Raw genomic sequence first — 15285 nt, forward strand, 5'->3', positions numbered from 1 at the left:
CAATCAGAAGGCGCCCCGCCTCCCGCCCCGCCTCGCGCTGGGGCCGGCGCGCTGAGGGCTCTGCCTGCGGCTTCCGGTCGGGCCCGTCCCGGTCACCGGGCTTCGTCCCGTCCGGCCTCGCCTGGCCGGGATCTGGCGTAAGTGGTTGAGAGGGGAGGCTTCGGCCAGGCCCGAGGGGGCGCCGTTCCTTCCTAGCCCCGAAGGGCGTGTGGGGAACCGTTCCGTCCCGTCGCCTCCTCTTCTCCCCGCTGCCCCAGCCCGGCTCCTGGACCCTTGAGTGACAGGGGACAAGGGCGAATGTCCTCAAGCTGCGCCAGGGGAGGTTCAGACTGGACATCAGGAAGAACGTTTTCACAGAAAGGGTCATGGGGCACTGGCAGAGGCTGCCCAGGGAGGTGGTGGAGTCCTCATCCCTGGAGGTGTTTAAAAGACGGGTGGATGAGGTGCTCAGGGACATGGTTTAGTGGCAGATGGGAATGGTTGGACTTGATGATCCAAGAGGCCTTTTCCAACCTGGTGATTCTACGATCTTGCCTTCTGCAGGACTCCAGAGGGTCTGCAAAGGACTGTTCTGAGGGTGGCCACGGGGCTCTCCATGCCCCATTTCTCCATGCCATCAGCTTGCTTTTTCTCCTGTCTGTATCTGCCCCATCGCTCCATAAAGGAGTCCTGGGAGAAGCTACAGACTGAAGACAACGCAGGTTTAGCCCAGCAGGCTTCTTCTCCTGGCCTGGTAACAGCACAGCAGCTCCTTCCACCTGAGAGCAAAGCCGTGCTACACTCACAGTGTGTGCTTTCTGACAGGTGCACGTCTTCAGGGGGTCTTGTTGCTCAGGGAGGAGAGCATGTGTTTTCCACTGCGATCCTCTTGATCCCCTTCTCTCAGAAGGGGAAAAGCCATTCTACAGTAAGTGAGGGCATTCTGCTGGCAGTGCTAGTTTTAACGTGTTCTTCTTTGCTTGACTGGGAAGTTAATGAAAGAGAGATGGAATGCAGCCTGGTGTGGTGGCTGCAGCTGAAGTACAGGAGCAGCTTGCAAAACAAGATAGTGCCTCACCTTCAGTGAGCTCCTAACTGGCTGAGTCCTGTCATTCTTGACTATATTCTCACCTTCATAGGTATCACAGGAACAAAGTACCTCAGTACAGTTTGTGATACTGTGTCATATTGTGCAGTGCACCGGGCTGCATATTATAATAAAAATATTCCACTAATTGTCCCATAGCTATTGATATTTGTTGTGTGACTACAACCTAAAATAATTGGCAGAAAATGCCCTATTGTGCTTTACTTAGTCAGAAATAAATGGAGAAATTACTTGGTATTCAAGTTGGTATTCAGCTTGCTTTATTCGTTATTCTTCATAGATATATATTTAAATTATTTCCCCCCATTCTAATACGTAGTATTTGAAAATTACTGCAGGGTTTTCAATATTGGCATTCAAGAAGTTGTGACTAATTTTGATAAGATTAGCTAGATTTGGTTTATTAAAATGAAGGTCTCTGGCTAAATTTCTTGGAAACGCTGGAAAGTTGAAGGTCATTCTCAATGTGCTTAATCACAACCATAAGGAAAACAGGATAGAATGATACTTTTAAATAGCCTGTTCTACAAGATGTTAACCATGTTACTGAAAGCTAAAATCGGAGTCTTTGGAGTTCTCTAGGTTTTTGAAATGATGTTCATCAACTGTGATTCTCATTCCACTGAGTGACTGATCTTCTGAGCTATAAAAAATATTTATAAATTGTATATGAAAGATGATATTAGGAATGTGTAAATTCTGCTGAAATGACATGAATGATATCAGAAGGTGATACCGGCCAGTTAGGTGTGGAGCCTAATCCTTTTTAGTGTTAAAGCTTCAGAGTAGTAAAGAAGGAACTAGTTGGTTTGGGAGGTTCAGGCTGGACATCAGGAAAAAATATTTCACAGAAAGGGACATTGGGCACTGGAACAGGCTGCCCAGGGAGGTGGTTGAGTCACCTTCCCTGGTGGTGTTTAAGGGACGAGTGTATGAGGCGCTGAGGGACAGGGTTTAGTGACTGATGGGAATGGTTGGAGTCGATGATCCAGTGAATCCTTTTCAACCTAGTGATTCTACGATTCTATTTTTCTCCAAAGCCAAACAGAGCATTACTATGTAACTGAGAACTTAAAACGGAACTTTCTGGTCTTATTAAAATTAGACAATGAGATGAAGTGCAAAAAAATGTTGAATGGCGAGTGGTGCGGTGGCTTTATAGGAATTTGCTGATCAATTCGCCCTTTCCTCCTGTTCGTACTTGCTCCCCTTTGCGTGGCCGTACTGCCGCCTTGTGGGCATTACCTGAGTGTTTGCAGCAAATGTGTCTTCTGTAGAAAGCTGGTGCTGGTTAAGAAGTTTAATGATTAGCAATGTAGATGCTCAGATGCAATTTTTCATTTTCAGGGTTGCCAAGCAAGAATTTGAATTTTGCTTCAAGAAGTCATTATGCAAATTCATATATATTTTTTCTTTTTCTATTGACTTTAGAAACTTGGAAAAAAAAGACTTTTCTGTGTAACTTTTTAAAATGTAAAAACTAGCAAAACTTGGTTTAATGAATAGCCTTCCAACATGTTTTAATGAAGTATGAAAAAAGCATCTTAGGAAAACAGTTATCTAGATTTAAACCTTTCTTCAATTGTTGTCCCCCAGACATGGAAATATTAAGCATGAAGTTAATCAGCAAGACTAAAGAAACCTCATTTTATTTTTCTTCTCCATCAAGGAACTGTTTAGTTCGTATATATGGGGTATTCTAGAAAAATAAGGAACATCTCTGGACGCCTGACATGCTGATCTCATGCTTTATTCAAGAATGAAGTGGGAATGTATGAAATCCTTTCTCCACACAACTAGGTTCTTTTTCTGCTATTTCCTATAAGGAGGTCAGGAGGAGAAACTAGCGCGTGGAGAGAAACAAGCACTGCATCCTGGATTTTGGTGTCTGACAGCAGTGTGAATGAAATGGGTACAGCGTTCTTGCCTGCTCTTTCAGGACAGCCTTTTTGTTTCTGTGTACTTGCTAAGTATCTGCAGTGTTAGTGTGAATTCTATAATAATTGTAGGTTCCTTTTACACATTAGTAATAGATAATTAATGTACTGAACTTGTGTTTAGATAGGTTTTTAGATTAGGGATAAGTATCACTTCTTGATATCAATTATCAAACTTATATACTGATTCCTGCAAGGAAATCTTTAGGAATTTTATATGCTTACCCTCCAGGATTGCTTATGCAAGAGATTATCTTAAGTTTGGCTTGTTTGGTTTTTTTAAAAAAAAAACATTGTGAATTTGGTGTCATTGTCAGAGAATTTCTGAATTGTTGTTCGGGTTTTTTTTTAAATCTGCCTTATGTTGGAAACCATAAAGCTACAGCATCCTCTGTTTTTCCCACTTTAAGCTACACTAAACGGAACCTGATATGGGAACCAGACAATTTTTAAATTATTTTTTTTCCTGAAGGATAGCTTAGATTTGGAAACTGGTTAAGGAAGTTGAAAGATCAGTCATCTTTATCCATGTCCTCTGCCCTCAGAGGCTATAATTTGTAGAAATTTGCAGCTGGTTCTTAAGGCATTTCAACCAATCATTTAGGTACGTATGTAGTGTAATTTTTAACAAGGAAGGAAAAACTGCACAGAATTCAGAATCTCATATAGAACACATTAAAGGGCAGGCTATTTTTGTGCAACCCAGTGAATTATGTCAGTGCCTTTATGTAAAGAGTTCATCTAAATATTCCTCTCCAAATAGTTTCTTCAGATATTAATGTTTGCTTAGCATTTTGCAGTCCATTTGCCTCCTAAAGCAATTCCTGTATTTTCTTAATATCCTTTTTTTTTATTGTACTGCTAATATTTCTTCCACTGCAATTGCATGTTTACTTTGACATTTTTTATCCAGCATTTGTTAGTGGTTTTCTCAGAGCAATTTATATTGCTTATTCCCCATTTTCTTCTGTGAATTTTTTTTCTGATATGTTTTCATACTTAAGATTCCTTATCAGCTATCACCTATATGAAATTCTATCCATGTGGATTTAACAGGTTGCCATCTTACCAGAATTCATCTTTATTTTAGATTAGAATATTATTAAAAAGAAACTAAGGAAACCAATAGCTCATCCTGTCCTTTTTTCATACATGTTTTTATTACTCTTGAAACTCCTTCGTCTGTCAGTCATGCCCCTCTGGCAAAAATATTTAGCTTTCTCTGATCATTTATAGATCACTGCCTCATCTGACACTCTTATACATAACTGTAATATTGAGCACTGATAACAGTGTACAGTCATGAACTTCAAGAGCACTTATAGACTCCAGTTAAGCCTTCCATGACTACTGTAAGATGTTTTGTTACTTTAATCTGTCATAGCAAATGTGAGCTAAGTATTGTATCTGGTAATTGAACTCAAAAGATCTTAATATTGAATGTTATTTGAATTTCAAGAGTACTGATGTATGAGCTGGTTTGATGCTTAGGACCTCTGATTTGTAGCATCTGTCCTGCAAGTGGTGCCACTAGAAAATGCATTTGAGCCGTTAGAAGGCTTTTAATTGATGAAGTACACTGTCACCTGTCTATTTGTGGCATTGATAGCTTAATCCACTTCGTCTGAGAATAATGTTGTAAACAATGGCAGTGATTACAAATCATACTTTAGAAAGAATGGATCTTTCCTTGAAATGCTCCCTTCGCCTTTCTGGCTGTGCCAACGTGCCTGCTGCCTGCTTCACTAAGGCACTGGTCTTGCTTTCTCCTCCTGAGACTGCTAGCTCAGATGACAGCTCTAGGAAGAGCGGTCAGAGGCTGAATGATGAAGAGATTTAATAATCAGCTGGGTTCACACATGTTAAAGGAACTCACAGTCATTGAGAAGGTCACCCTCTCAAGGGAACACTAACTCCACTGCTATCAAAAAAAATCCGCTGATAAATTTAAAACATATTGACTTTGTGCGACATGCAATCAAAAGCTGGTGACAATAACACAGCAGGGTTCTTAATCACTTTGCTGTTACAGTTGTGCTCCTGCTGTCATATTTCTAAAGGTTCATTTGTTAATTTGTTGAATAGAATGCTTAACAATTTGTATGGCTTCCAACTTCTTCTGTGCTAAGAGTATATATGTTGTAATCTTAGACTTCCAGATAGTATGGGGGAGATTTTTGAAAGAAATCACGACGTGTTTGCAATGCTATGTGGAATGTATTCTTGTGGGTCTCAAGAGGCTTTTAAATCTGTTTGGATTTTTAAAATTTTGTTTGCTTGTGGGAATGTAACACTTGTTAGGCTGAACACATGATGGCAAATACTGGGTGAGTTAGTGTACATCCCTCTTCAAGTTGAATATATTACTTGACTATTCTAGGAACAGCAGTGTATATTGTAGCTGCCAGCACTGCAGCAGGATATTGGGACTTTATGCTTGCAAAATTTGACCACTGATTTTAGCTCGTCTGTTTAGCTGGACAGTAAAACAGTGATGGCTACTTAGTACAAGTTGTAGTGCCTGGTGGATTGCAGCTAGAAGGGGGATCTTTTTGGGAGTACGGGGATTGACAAAATACCAAGTAAACAAACAAAAAAGGTCTTTCTTTAATTCAGTGGCAGTATGGGTCATATAAGTAGAATTTTGTCGCGGTATGAACTGGACATTTCTTCTTCCCTCCCTGGTGAAGTGATCTTCCACAACAAAAATATCATCTCATTTCAGCTATTACCATATGACGCTTTCATCCTTTTCAAAAAAATTACTTCTGTAAGTTTTGGGGTTTTTTTTAAGGGGAAGTAATCTAAGCATGTATTTCTAGAATGAAGTTTGCTCCTGCTCCACAGAATCCTACAGGAAAGGACATGGGAGTCCTAGTTGATATGAAATTAAAATATGACTTAGCAATACATCCTTGCATTGCTGACAGCATACTGGGCTGCCGTAGAAGCAGCTTAGCTGTGGTCAAGGGAAGCTGTTATTATTCCCTTCTTTTTTGTAATCTTGAGGCTGCATTTACAATACTGTGTTCATCTTTGGGTCTCACAGTCTAACAGATGATAAAAAACCAAGCCCAGCAAAGGGGAAACTAAGAGGGTCAGGAGAGTGGAACAGCTGGCATATGCAACAAAGATAAGGGAGCCAGGTTGCTCTAGCCTTCAAAAGAGAAGACTTGAGGGAAACATAAACACTGTCTTCCGCAACCTGAAGGAGTGGGGGATTAATGTAGAAGACAGATTCAGGTGCTTTTCAGGGGAGAACAGTGAAAGGGTAAGAGGCAACAATGTGAAGCTGCAGGAAGGGATGTTCCAACAGGGCATAATGAGAAAACCTCATTACTATTTTGATTCAGTCATCAAGTTCTGCTTTGAATTTGGATTTTTTAAAAAGCATGTAGATGACTTTAAAAGGTTCCAGTTCTCAGAGTGCTGTAATGAAATATCATTGTGCTTCCTGTTATGATCCATCTTTGTACAAGGTAAAGAGAAAATTACCTAAACTTAGCTTTTTTAATATTAGAAAGAAGAAAACTGAGGTAGGAAAATGAAAAGATAATCTGCAGTTCAAGAAAGATTAATGCTACTAGGGAGTCTCTGAAAATTAAAATCCCAATGCATGCTTATACAACAGATAAGAATATAAACTTCTTGTTAACTCTTAACATTTGGGCTGTGTAGAACAGACATGCTGTTTTAAAGTACTTTAATGGTGTTTATATATAGATTACACATTAATCTGCATTTTGATCTGAAGTATTTTTTATTAAAATAATACTGTGTGATAGTATCTTAAGAGATTAACTCAAACCTTTTAGTTATACTTTCATATTTTAATGTTGCAGAAGGAAGGTTTCTCAGATTCTTGTCTTTGTATTACTAAACTTACTCCTAACTAAAGATGCATCCAGACCTGTCTCCTCATCTGCACACCGAAGAGTGTAACGTAATTATCAGTCTGCTCAAGAAATGTCACAAGGAGGTAAGTTTTCAGCATAGAAAAGAGTGGGTGGGCTGGGAAAATAAGTGTCAGATGAATTATTGAGAATATTAGGTGATCATAGAGGGAAACGCCCCTCTAGGCAGAACATACATGAATGTAGCTAGAACTTTTTCACCAAGGAGGTGTCTAACAAGTGTGTATAATATTTTGCCAATGATTTCATTATGAAATAAAGCATGCCTTAAAATTTTCTGTACTGCAGCTTGACAAATATGGACCTATTTTAAGACTTGAGGTCATTTCTGCACCTTTTAGTACTATGTGCCCCCCAAAAAGAAACAATAGAAGCAACTTAAAATGTCCTAATTTTGTATGCTCACATCATCTTCATATTCCAGCTGTCCACTGGGCAGATGTTTCAGTCTCTGTATAAGCAGATGTGTTGACAGGGATCTGGACATGCAGCGTGCCTTAGATTTAATGCTTAAAGAGCTAAATGCAAATTGCTGTTAGAATTCCATCTTCTTAATAGGCACCTACCCAAGGATGTAAAATACCAAATTGTCTTCAGATTCCTTCATGGCTTCAAGAAGATAAAATCTCCATCTTACTCTCTTACCCCTTTAAAAACCTTTTTTTTTTATTTGCTCGGCAGTGAACACCTAGATGCGGTAGAGTCAGTGCCTGCAATGACATCTGCAGCATTGTTGCAATGTTAATTATTTTTCTAGTTCTCTCACATACACTAAATAGATGGTCTCTACAGATATACTTCTGCATTAATGCATTAAAAGTTGAGTTTAAGTTTCCACTGGGACAAAAACATATTTAAATATTGAATATGAATGTGAAAACAATGGTTTGCGCTATTACATGCCGTCTACAATATTTTCATCTCCATGTTCAGATGTGATGTTTATACATTTTTTGTAATGCAGTTATCCATAAATTCTAAGACAATACAAATGTTAACTTCACTGCTTTGAGCAGAATTCTAATTTTTTCTTTGCAAAAGTCATTACAGAAAGAAAACCAGGACTGATAATACACGGAGATGATTGTTTTGTATGAAGGATGGATAACAACTTTTTTGCAGCTAAACTAACACTTAAGAAAACTTTTGCAATATCACACTTTCTTATGATTTCTAAATTACAGCAATGAAAGGAGCAGAGTTTTAATACCGAAATTCACTTGCAATGTGTATACTGTATTGGGTTTGTTCAGCAACATTTAATTGGTTTTTGTCGGCACTTACAGTGCAATATGCTAAAATGTAAGCACGTGGGAATCTGTTGATGCCATCTCATATGTGGTTATTTCCCATACCATTGCCTGTCTGTTCCTATGCAATGTCTAGATTTTTTTTAAAGCTAAGATACAAAGTTCTTGTACAGAACATCCCCAAGCTTTAAAACTAAGTCATATTGAGTCTGAGTTATGCTTTTCTTCTGAGTTTTAAGATTTTAATTTGCCTAAGAATGCTTTAGGTAATTTGAGATTGTAGAGACTTTCTTTTTTTTTGCTGACTTGTGGTGGTTGGGGTTTTTTTGGAAACAACTTTATGTAATGTAGCTACAAGCATTCAGTAGCTACAGTGGGAAGACTCTTCGAACATTAACTATTACGGTATAAAATGCATTGCTAAATAAAATGACTGTCAGTTAAGAGGAGGATGTAACTTCTATAGGCAATATAAAATTAAATGTTTTCATTAATTTTTGTAATTGTGAAAACAAAACCCTTCTGGAAAGAAGATACACTCAGATTCATCCTGCTTTTTGGTACAAACATAGTTGGGTTTTCTGTGTAATGGTTGATAACTTTTATTTTTTTAGTAAAACTGACTAAATAGATAAGCATCATCTGCTTGTTGTGTAATGCAGCTTGATAGAGTACCCTGAGTTGAAGAGGGAACTGGAGCTAGGAAGTGTGCTTGAATTCCTTGGGAGCAGGTGATTCAGGGAAATCTATTGCCAGTTTGACTTCTGAAGGGGCTAGGAGCAGCAACAGTACAGACACTGTAATAAGGGTAATTACTATTTTTGAGAATCTGAGCCAAAAAGTTGACAGCTTAGGAATCTGGCTAAATAAACAGATTCAACTCACCCTATGCACTAGTAAGAGTGGAGTTAGCTTGAAATCTGAGCACTTGGCTTGGTATTTAACATACAGGTGTGCAAATAGAATACAAAACTGAATATGTATTAGCTACAATGAAAAAGCTGTAAAAGCAACATCAGCTTATAGTAAAGTGACCATTTATCACATGCAACTACTTCAGTGTCATCTGATGCCCTTTATAAAGCAGAGAGGTATGAACAAGCTAATTATAGCACTGCTGTAGTTGAGTGTTTGTCATAATCTTTATTAACCCACTCTGACATTCAGTCATGTTCTACTGGCTGAAATCTTGTCCACTGTTGAATTCTTAATAAAGTTCCTGTATTACTTGTATAAATCCATCTGGCGGCTTATTAGCTACAGAAATACACATAGATTTCCCTTTGAAATACAGAAGGGACTTCATTCACATCTTTGTTCGTGGCCTTTTTTTTTAAATTCATTAATTCTTCACAGGATCGGTCGAATTCTCTCTATTGATTGTAAACCGCAAAGTACCTACTAAAAACCTGTACTCCTTCAGGTCTTCTGAATTGCTGGAATGATCTGCTCCCAGGTTCTGCTGAGAGATTCTGTGACATGTTAGCAACCATCATTCTGAAAAAGTAGTCCTTTTAGAAGAATGCATTCTGAGAGTGATTTGACAGCTGATAATATGAAGATATTCAGGAAATATGGGCTAAGAGGATAGATTTTTATGGTGAAGATAATCAGGTTACCTGGGCAATGCCTTCACAAGGACAACACCTGCAGTTTTTCACAAACCAAGTAACACATAAGTATGCATAGGGCCCACAGTGGTGCTGTGTTATCAAGATGGTAAATGCATGTTATTTATTAACCACAAGATCTGGAGAAACTTAATTCCCTGGTTTTTATACTTGTTCTGATATTTCAGTCATTTTGGGCTTTTGCACCAATACTACATTCTTTATGTGGCTGGGATGATGTAGCATCAAGTCCTTTGCCCCTCTAGGTCATGAAAAAGTAATGAAAACTAAAGCACAGAAGATGCTGCCTCCAGGATACCTGGTAGATCTCCCTACATCTTTCTGTATCACAAGCTGGAGTTCAGAATATCTCTTTTCTGTACATTATTCAAGCTAGTGTTAGTGAAAGTTGTAAGACTGATTCCTAGAACAAAAAAAACCCCACATATGTTCTACATTTAGGCTTCATAGCTCAGCTTAGTGTCCTATTTTAGTCTAGATAAACAACACAGGGAGTACCTTCACCTTTCAGCAAGGCAGGGGTGGCTCAAGTGAGGTTCAGGAGTAGTTCTAACTTGCAGCTACTCAGTAAAATGTTACAAAGTATCTTTTCTCAAAAAGAGAAAAGGAAAATGTTGCAAAAGGCAAGTGACTTCTAAGAAATTTTGAGCTTCAGAGGAAGAAACCTTTGAATTGTTATTTTTTTTTTCTCTCCCTAACTTATCAGCACAACGTTTTGAAATTTTTTGGCCATTGCAATGATATTGACCGTGAGATGCGGAAGTGCTTGAAGAAAGAGGTAAGAGACGAATTTACTGTAAGTTAAATGCTTAAAAAAAAAATAAAAATAAAGTTGCTCTTTACTAAGAGTACAAATTGATAAATAGGCCTTGAAATGTAAACATGTTCTGGAGTAGGCATTTGAGATGAAATTTAAACTTTTTTTGATAAATATGTTGGGTAAAATCTGTCTTTAACAAATGGTGAGGTCTATTTTTGGATATACAAAAACAGGCAAACACACATTTTAACCAAACAAATAGACACTGACACTTCACAGGTTGCTTCTGATTTTTTCTTGTCTTTTTTTTTTAGTGGTGGTATACGCACAGAATGGAATATAAAGCAGCAATGGTCACTTTTGCATGAGCAACACTTATTTCTGCAGTCAGTTATGCTGAATGAATCTACTTGATGAGCTGCTTAGTTAGGCCCTAAATTAAAATATTGCTGCTTAGGACCTACTCATTGCTGTACCACATCTACAGATATGCAGGAATGGAAGACTAGGAGCTGAAGTAGATTAAGTACCTAATGGGCACATTTTCAGAAGAGTATCAGCTGGTCTTTATATTTGTGATTTCATGCCTACATGGCAGAACACATAAATGAACTTTTCACACACCTTTTAACTTGAAATCGTACTTACTGATTTTGACATAATTTTTACAATTGTGTCTAAAAAAAGGAAGCTTCAAGTGCATGACAGCCAGAACAGTCTGGGGCCCTCTCTTCTCTCTGTCAGTCTACAGGGAAAAAAAATTCATCTGCCTGTGTCAAATACCAATTTTTTTCAACCTCCTGTAAAAATTGTAGCACACATCACAAGTTTTTTTTCCATGTAATCTTTTACTTTGTTCTGTTGAAACCTTGGGAGTTCTCGATGGCTGTATCTATCTGCCTTCTTAAAATTCGGCAACAGCGATAAGCCATTACCAGGAAGACCCTGAACGCCTGTTCACAAGTATAGAATAGGTACAGATGTAACCTTTCAAGAACCATTGTTCTCCTTCTATGTAAAAACATGAATGGGTTATTGAAAAATTAAATACTGGCATGGGAAAAAGTTAAGCATTCTGTAAATATTAAGTAAAATTGCAGGCCATTATTACAGTTATAAACCAATCAACATAAGGAGTGAAAAACTGCAAATCCTTTCCAAAATCAATCATCTTAGTAGTTTATTACAGTCTGTAGAGAACTGAGTATTTGTAGGTTACTTGGGTTTTATTCTTAGTACCAATTATTAAAAAATTGAACAAATATATGCTTTAACTTAAGGCCAAGAATAATTTACTTCCCATGAAATATATACCAAATCAGGGATTGATTTTTAATTTTTCATTTCATTGAGCCATGAAAAAATTTCCTTTTCAGCTGCAATGAAAGAACACTGAGCTCTTCAGTCTTCAGGCTTTTGCTATTGCAGAGGTATATTTGAAAGCATGGTAGTCTTACGGATGTATCTAAACTATGCAGGCTTTCTTGATTCCTTTTTAAACTGGAGCCTTATCTGTGTTGCGTTTCTTTTCTAAACCGTAAAAAACCCCAAACACCTTACCCTCATTCAACACAAACTTGCCTTTATTCTTTTCATCTTGATGTACTACTTTATCTGTGCATATAATTAATGACCAGGATCAAAAATAGACCAAGTCTATGATGAAAAATTCATGTTTCAGAAGGCAGACACACTTACATTCATCAGTATCTTTTAAAAGGAAAAGAGCCTGACCTGCGCTCCAGAATAGCACTGATGCTACCTTTTTCCTCGATCATGTGTGAAGTGCAGCTGTTGTACATAAGATGGCTGTATAATTAAGTTCCTCCATAAGATTAACTGAATCTTCTTTATTAGAATGTTCTAATACACTTTAGCTTAATAACCTCAGACTTGGAAACATGTATTTTAATCAAATAAATGTTAATTTCAAAGTAAAAATGAGCCAATATATAGATATTAACAGGAACTGCATTTCTAATGCATCTGTCAAAGATATTGTTTCTGTTCCCAAGTAATAAATGCTCTCTACACTTTTAAATTTTACTTATCTGTTAAATAGTAACAGCTGATCTATTAATTTCCTTATCTGTCTTCCAGTATGAAGAAAACAGGGTCAGGAACCAGGAGATTCGACGGAAGCTAATTAATGCTCGCAAAAACTCAGAGAAGTGAGCTGTACTGTAGGTGGACAGCTGCATCTCAATAGGGACACTCGCTTGAAAGCTGACAGAATTATTTCACATCACCAATGCTCAGCCTGTGGTTTGTGAAATGGTGAAAAAATAAACGCAACTAATACATAATCATTCCCAGCAAGGCAAACAGTGTGGAAGAAAATAAATATAATAAATTGTCACTCACAACTTAACTTTTGACCTCTAAAAGAAAACTTATTATGGCAAGTCTTTGTTTTGGCATAGTTTTGTTATGATTGTTAAGTAATGAGGAATTCGTATGTGTGTATTGTGTATTCCAGGCCACTGTATTCTCTACCTCGTGTTGAGTTTTGCATTTATTTCTCTCTGTGTAGCAGATTTTCTTTCATCTCTTGGGTTTTTTTCCTTCTTGCAAAACGGTGAATGGCTTTTCCATCACCCTTTGTAATGTTGTGATAACACTGCTTAAATGAATTAGCAAAAAGAAACTTTAAACAGATGTGGCTTGAAATTGGAAATTGCCTATCAAGTGATAATAGGAGTCCTAGTATTTTTATTGGAGCTAAAATGATGAAACTCCATCTTCCACTAAGAAGATTAAAAATCCTTCCTGCCAACCATATGTACAGTGTAGACTGTTGCAAGACAATTTGTTCATCATACCCAAAGCAGGCAGCTTTAGAAATTCGGAATGGAAACTTTCCAGGAATTTACAGAGCATTGCCTTGATTTTTGTTGAGTACAATCAATGTGTGCTGAGTGATTTTTGAAGAGGAGTGCTGCCAAAAATACAAGTGAAGCAGTCCTTCCACATATGCTGGTACACTGGTGAAGTCAAATTATGACTATTGCTGTTGGAGGAAAAACTCACGTTGAAGTGAAAGAAAGTGTAACTTGCCTTTCTTTTATGCAAGTCAACTTATATCGTGTTAACCAACCTGCCTTATTAGCTGGCAAGAGCTGTTTATTTGCTATGAAACTCCAAAGTCTTCATTGAATCTCTGAATTCAGAAGATTTGACTTTAAAACATATGTTGGTTTGTGCAGTGATGGAGCTGCTTCTCTGGGTGTCTGCTGGGTTTGCCTTATTTTTAAATGACTTTTCTGTTCTGTCTAGCAACAATAGACTAATTAAAAAAAATAATTTATTGAGCCAAATATATGAACTGGTTTGAAACGTTTTGAAGATGATGTGTCTGTTTTACAGCAAATCCTACAGTTTGTTGTAAGAATCAGCGTCAACACTGAATCTTGGAACTAGGACTCAGCATGTGCCATGTTTTAGGAAGAAAGCTGTGTTTTGTCCTGTATTTTGAAAGATTAATTATAGAATAATTATACTTATTTTTCAACGCCTGGATGGACCCAGTTCAACTGTTAAAACTTAACCACAAATGTTTTCAGTGAAAGTTCTGAGAAAAACTGAAGCAGTTGCTTCTGCATCTTTTGACACACTCTGCTTTCTTAGAACAAGTAAATTATGCATTATTTGAATTAAATACTTGAGTGGGTAGAAGTGGTGCAGTCTTTTTATTGTTACTCTTCAGAATACTTCTGAAGAGTACTTTATAGTGAAGTTCCCTAACTGGGAACTCTACATCCTTGATCCTTCTTCCATCTGTGATGACAAAATCTACTTCAGGCAAGCTCTTAAATAGGATTGATTTGGTGATGCTTGTAATCTTTAAGTAAATACACTGGGAATTGTCTTGCAGATTTGGTTGAGAAGCTGATATGTGAGTGCAGAAGAGCTGAAGCTTTTCTTTCTTTCATCAGCCTCAGTGAGTACAGGTTTTTCACTGGAATAGTAATAAGTATCCAAGAGCAACGCAACACAGCTCATTAGTCGGAATCGTGCTTTCAAAGATCAATGTACTTAATGAATGAAAGACCAAATGGCATGCACAATTTCTGTTGATAATTTGAACTACATTTAGCAATAAATCTATTTACAGATAAACTTTGTTTACCTAGCAAAAGTATGATCAGTCATCCTTCTGTTTCTCTTTGCTAATTGCTCGGTAGTGGTGTGATAGGAGATTGCCCATTGATTCCTGTGGGTTTGTTCCTTTTGTTTTTTGAGAGGGGACATTTTGCTAATTGGATCTTGAAGCTGTGAAACACTAGTGTAATAATAGTTAGATTTGTCTGACAGAGAAAGAGGGCAAGGGACAAATAGTGAATGCAGGTTTTTTTGTTTCCTAAAGTGAGCTGAGTGGTGAGTAGGGGACATGTTGGGTGAAATAAACGTTAGCTATAATGACATTGAATACATTTTATTTAACATTTGTGTAAAGAAGCATCTTCCTCATTATTCCTTCTGAAAGAGCAAATTTGAGAGAAGAGAAAAAGAAATTTTATGGAAATTTCTGTTGTATCAGAAGCTCGTTTGTGAGAAGCTTCTGGGTACTTCAGATGGGAAAGTGAAGAGTGGGGAAATAGAAGCAGAAATGGCAAATGGCAGCTCTAACACAGACCTGATCATAACAGTGAGGTTTTTCCATATGAAAGCGCACCAAAGTCTGTAGAATAGACAGACAGGAGGAG

At 37.6% G+C, this 15285-nt stretch overlaps 1 protein-coding gene across 2 annotated transcripts; it reads left to right on the plus strand.

Annotated features, from left to right (window-relative positions):
* Positions 1–49: 49 nt before the first annotated feature.
* Positions 50–14717, plus strand: CMC2 (C-X9-C motif containing 2). Of its 2 annotated transcripts, none has more exons than XM_069868520.1 (4): positions 50–137; positions 6867–7003; positions 10526–10597; positions 12680–14717. In XM_069868520.1, exons 2-4 carry the CDS (start codon positions 6923–6925, stop codon positions 12752–12754), a joined length of 228 nt encoding a protein of 75 aa, XP_069724621.1. In that variant the 5' UTR covers positions 50–137; positions 6867–6922; the 3' UTR covers positions 12755–14717. The 2 variants fall into 2 exon arrangements, with proteins under 2 accessions (XP_069724621.1, XP_069724622.1); XM_069868521.1 differs by lacking the exon at positions 50–137 and adding an exon at positions 5705–5794.
* Positions 14718–15285: the final 568 nt, after the last annotated feature.

The sequence above is a fragment of the Phaenicophaeus curvirostris genome, chromosome 14 (genome assembly GCF_032191515.1).
Source record: "Phaenicophaeus curvirostris isolate KB17595 chromosome 14, BPBGC_Pcur_1.0, whole genome shotgun sequence".
Classification (NCBI taxonomy): Eukaryota; Metazoa; Chordata; class Aves; order Cuculiformes; family Cuculidae; genus Phaenicophaeus; species Phaenicophaeus curvirostris.

Excerpts from the sequence above, each read along its gene's own strand:
- CMC2 (XM_069868520.1), top strand. The coding sequence starts at position 6,923 with ATGCATCCAGACCTGTCTCCTCATCTGCACACCGAAGAGTGTAACGTA. Across the intron at positions 7,004-10,525 it reads TCAAGAAATGTCACAAGGAG|CACAACGTTTTGAAATTTTT; the intron begins GTAAGTTTTCAG and ends CTAACTTATCAG. Across the intron at positions 10,598-12,679 it reads GGAAGTGCTTGAAGAAAGAG|TATGAAGAAAACAGGGTCAG; the intron begins GTAAGAGACGAA and ends TCTGTCTTCCAG.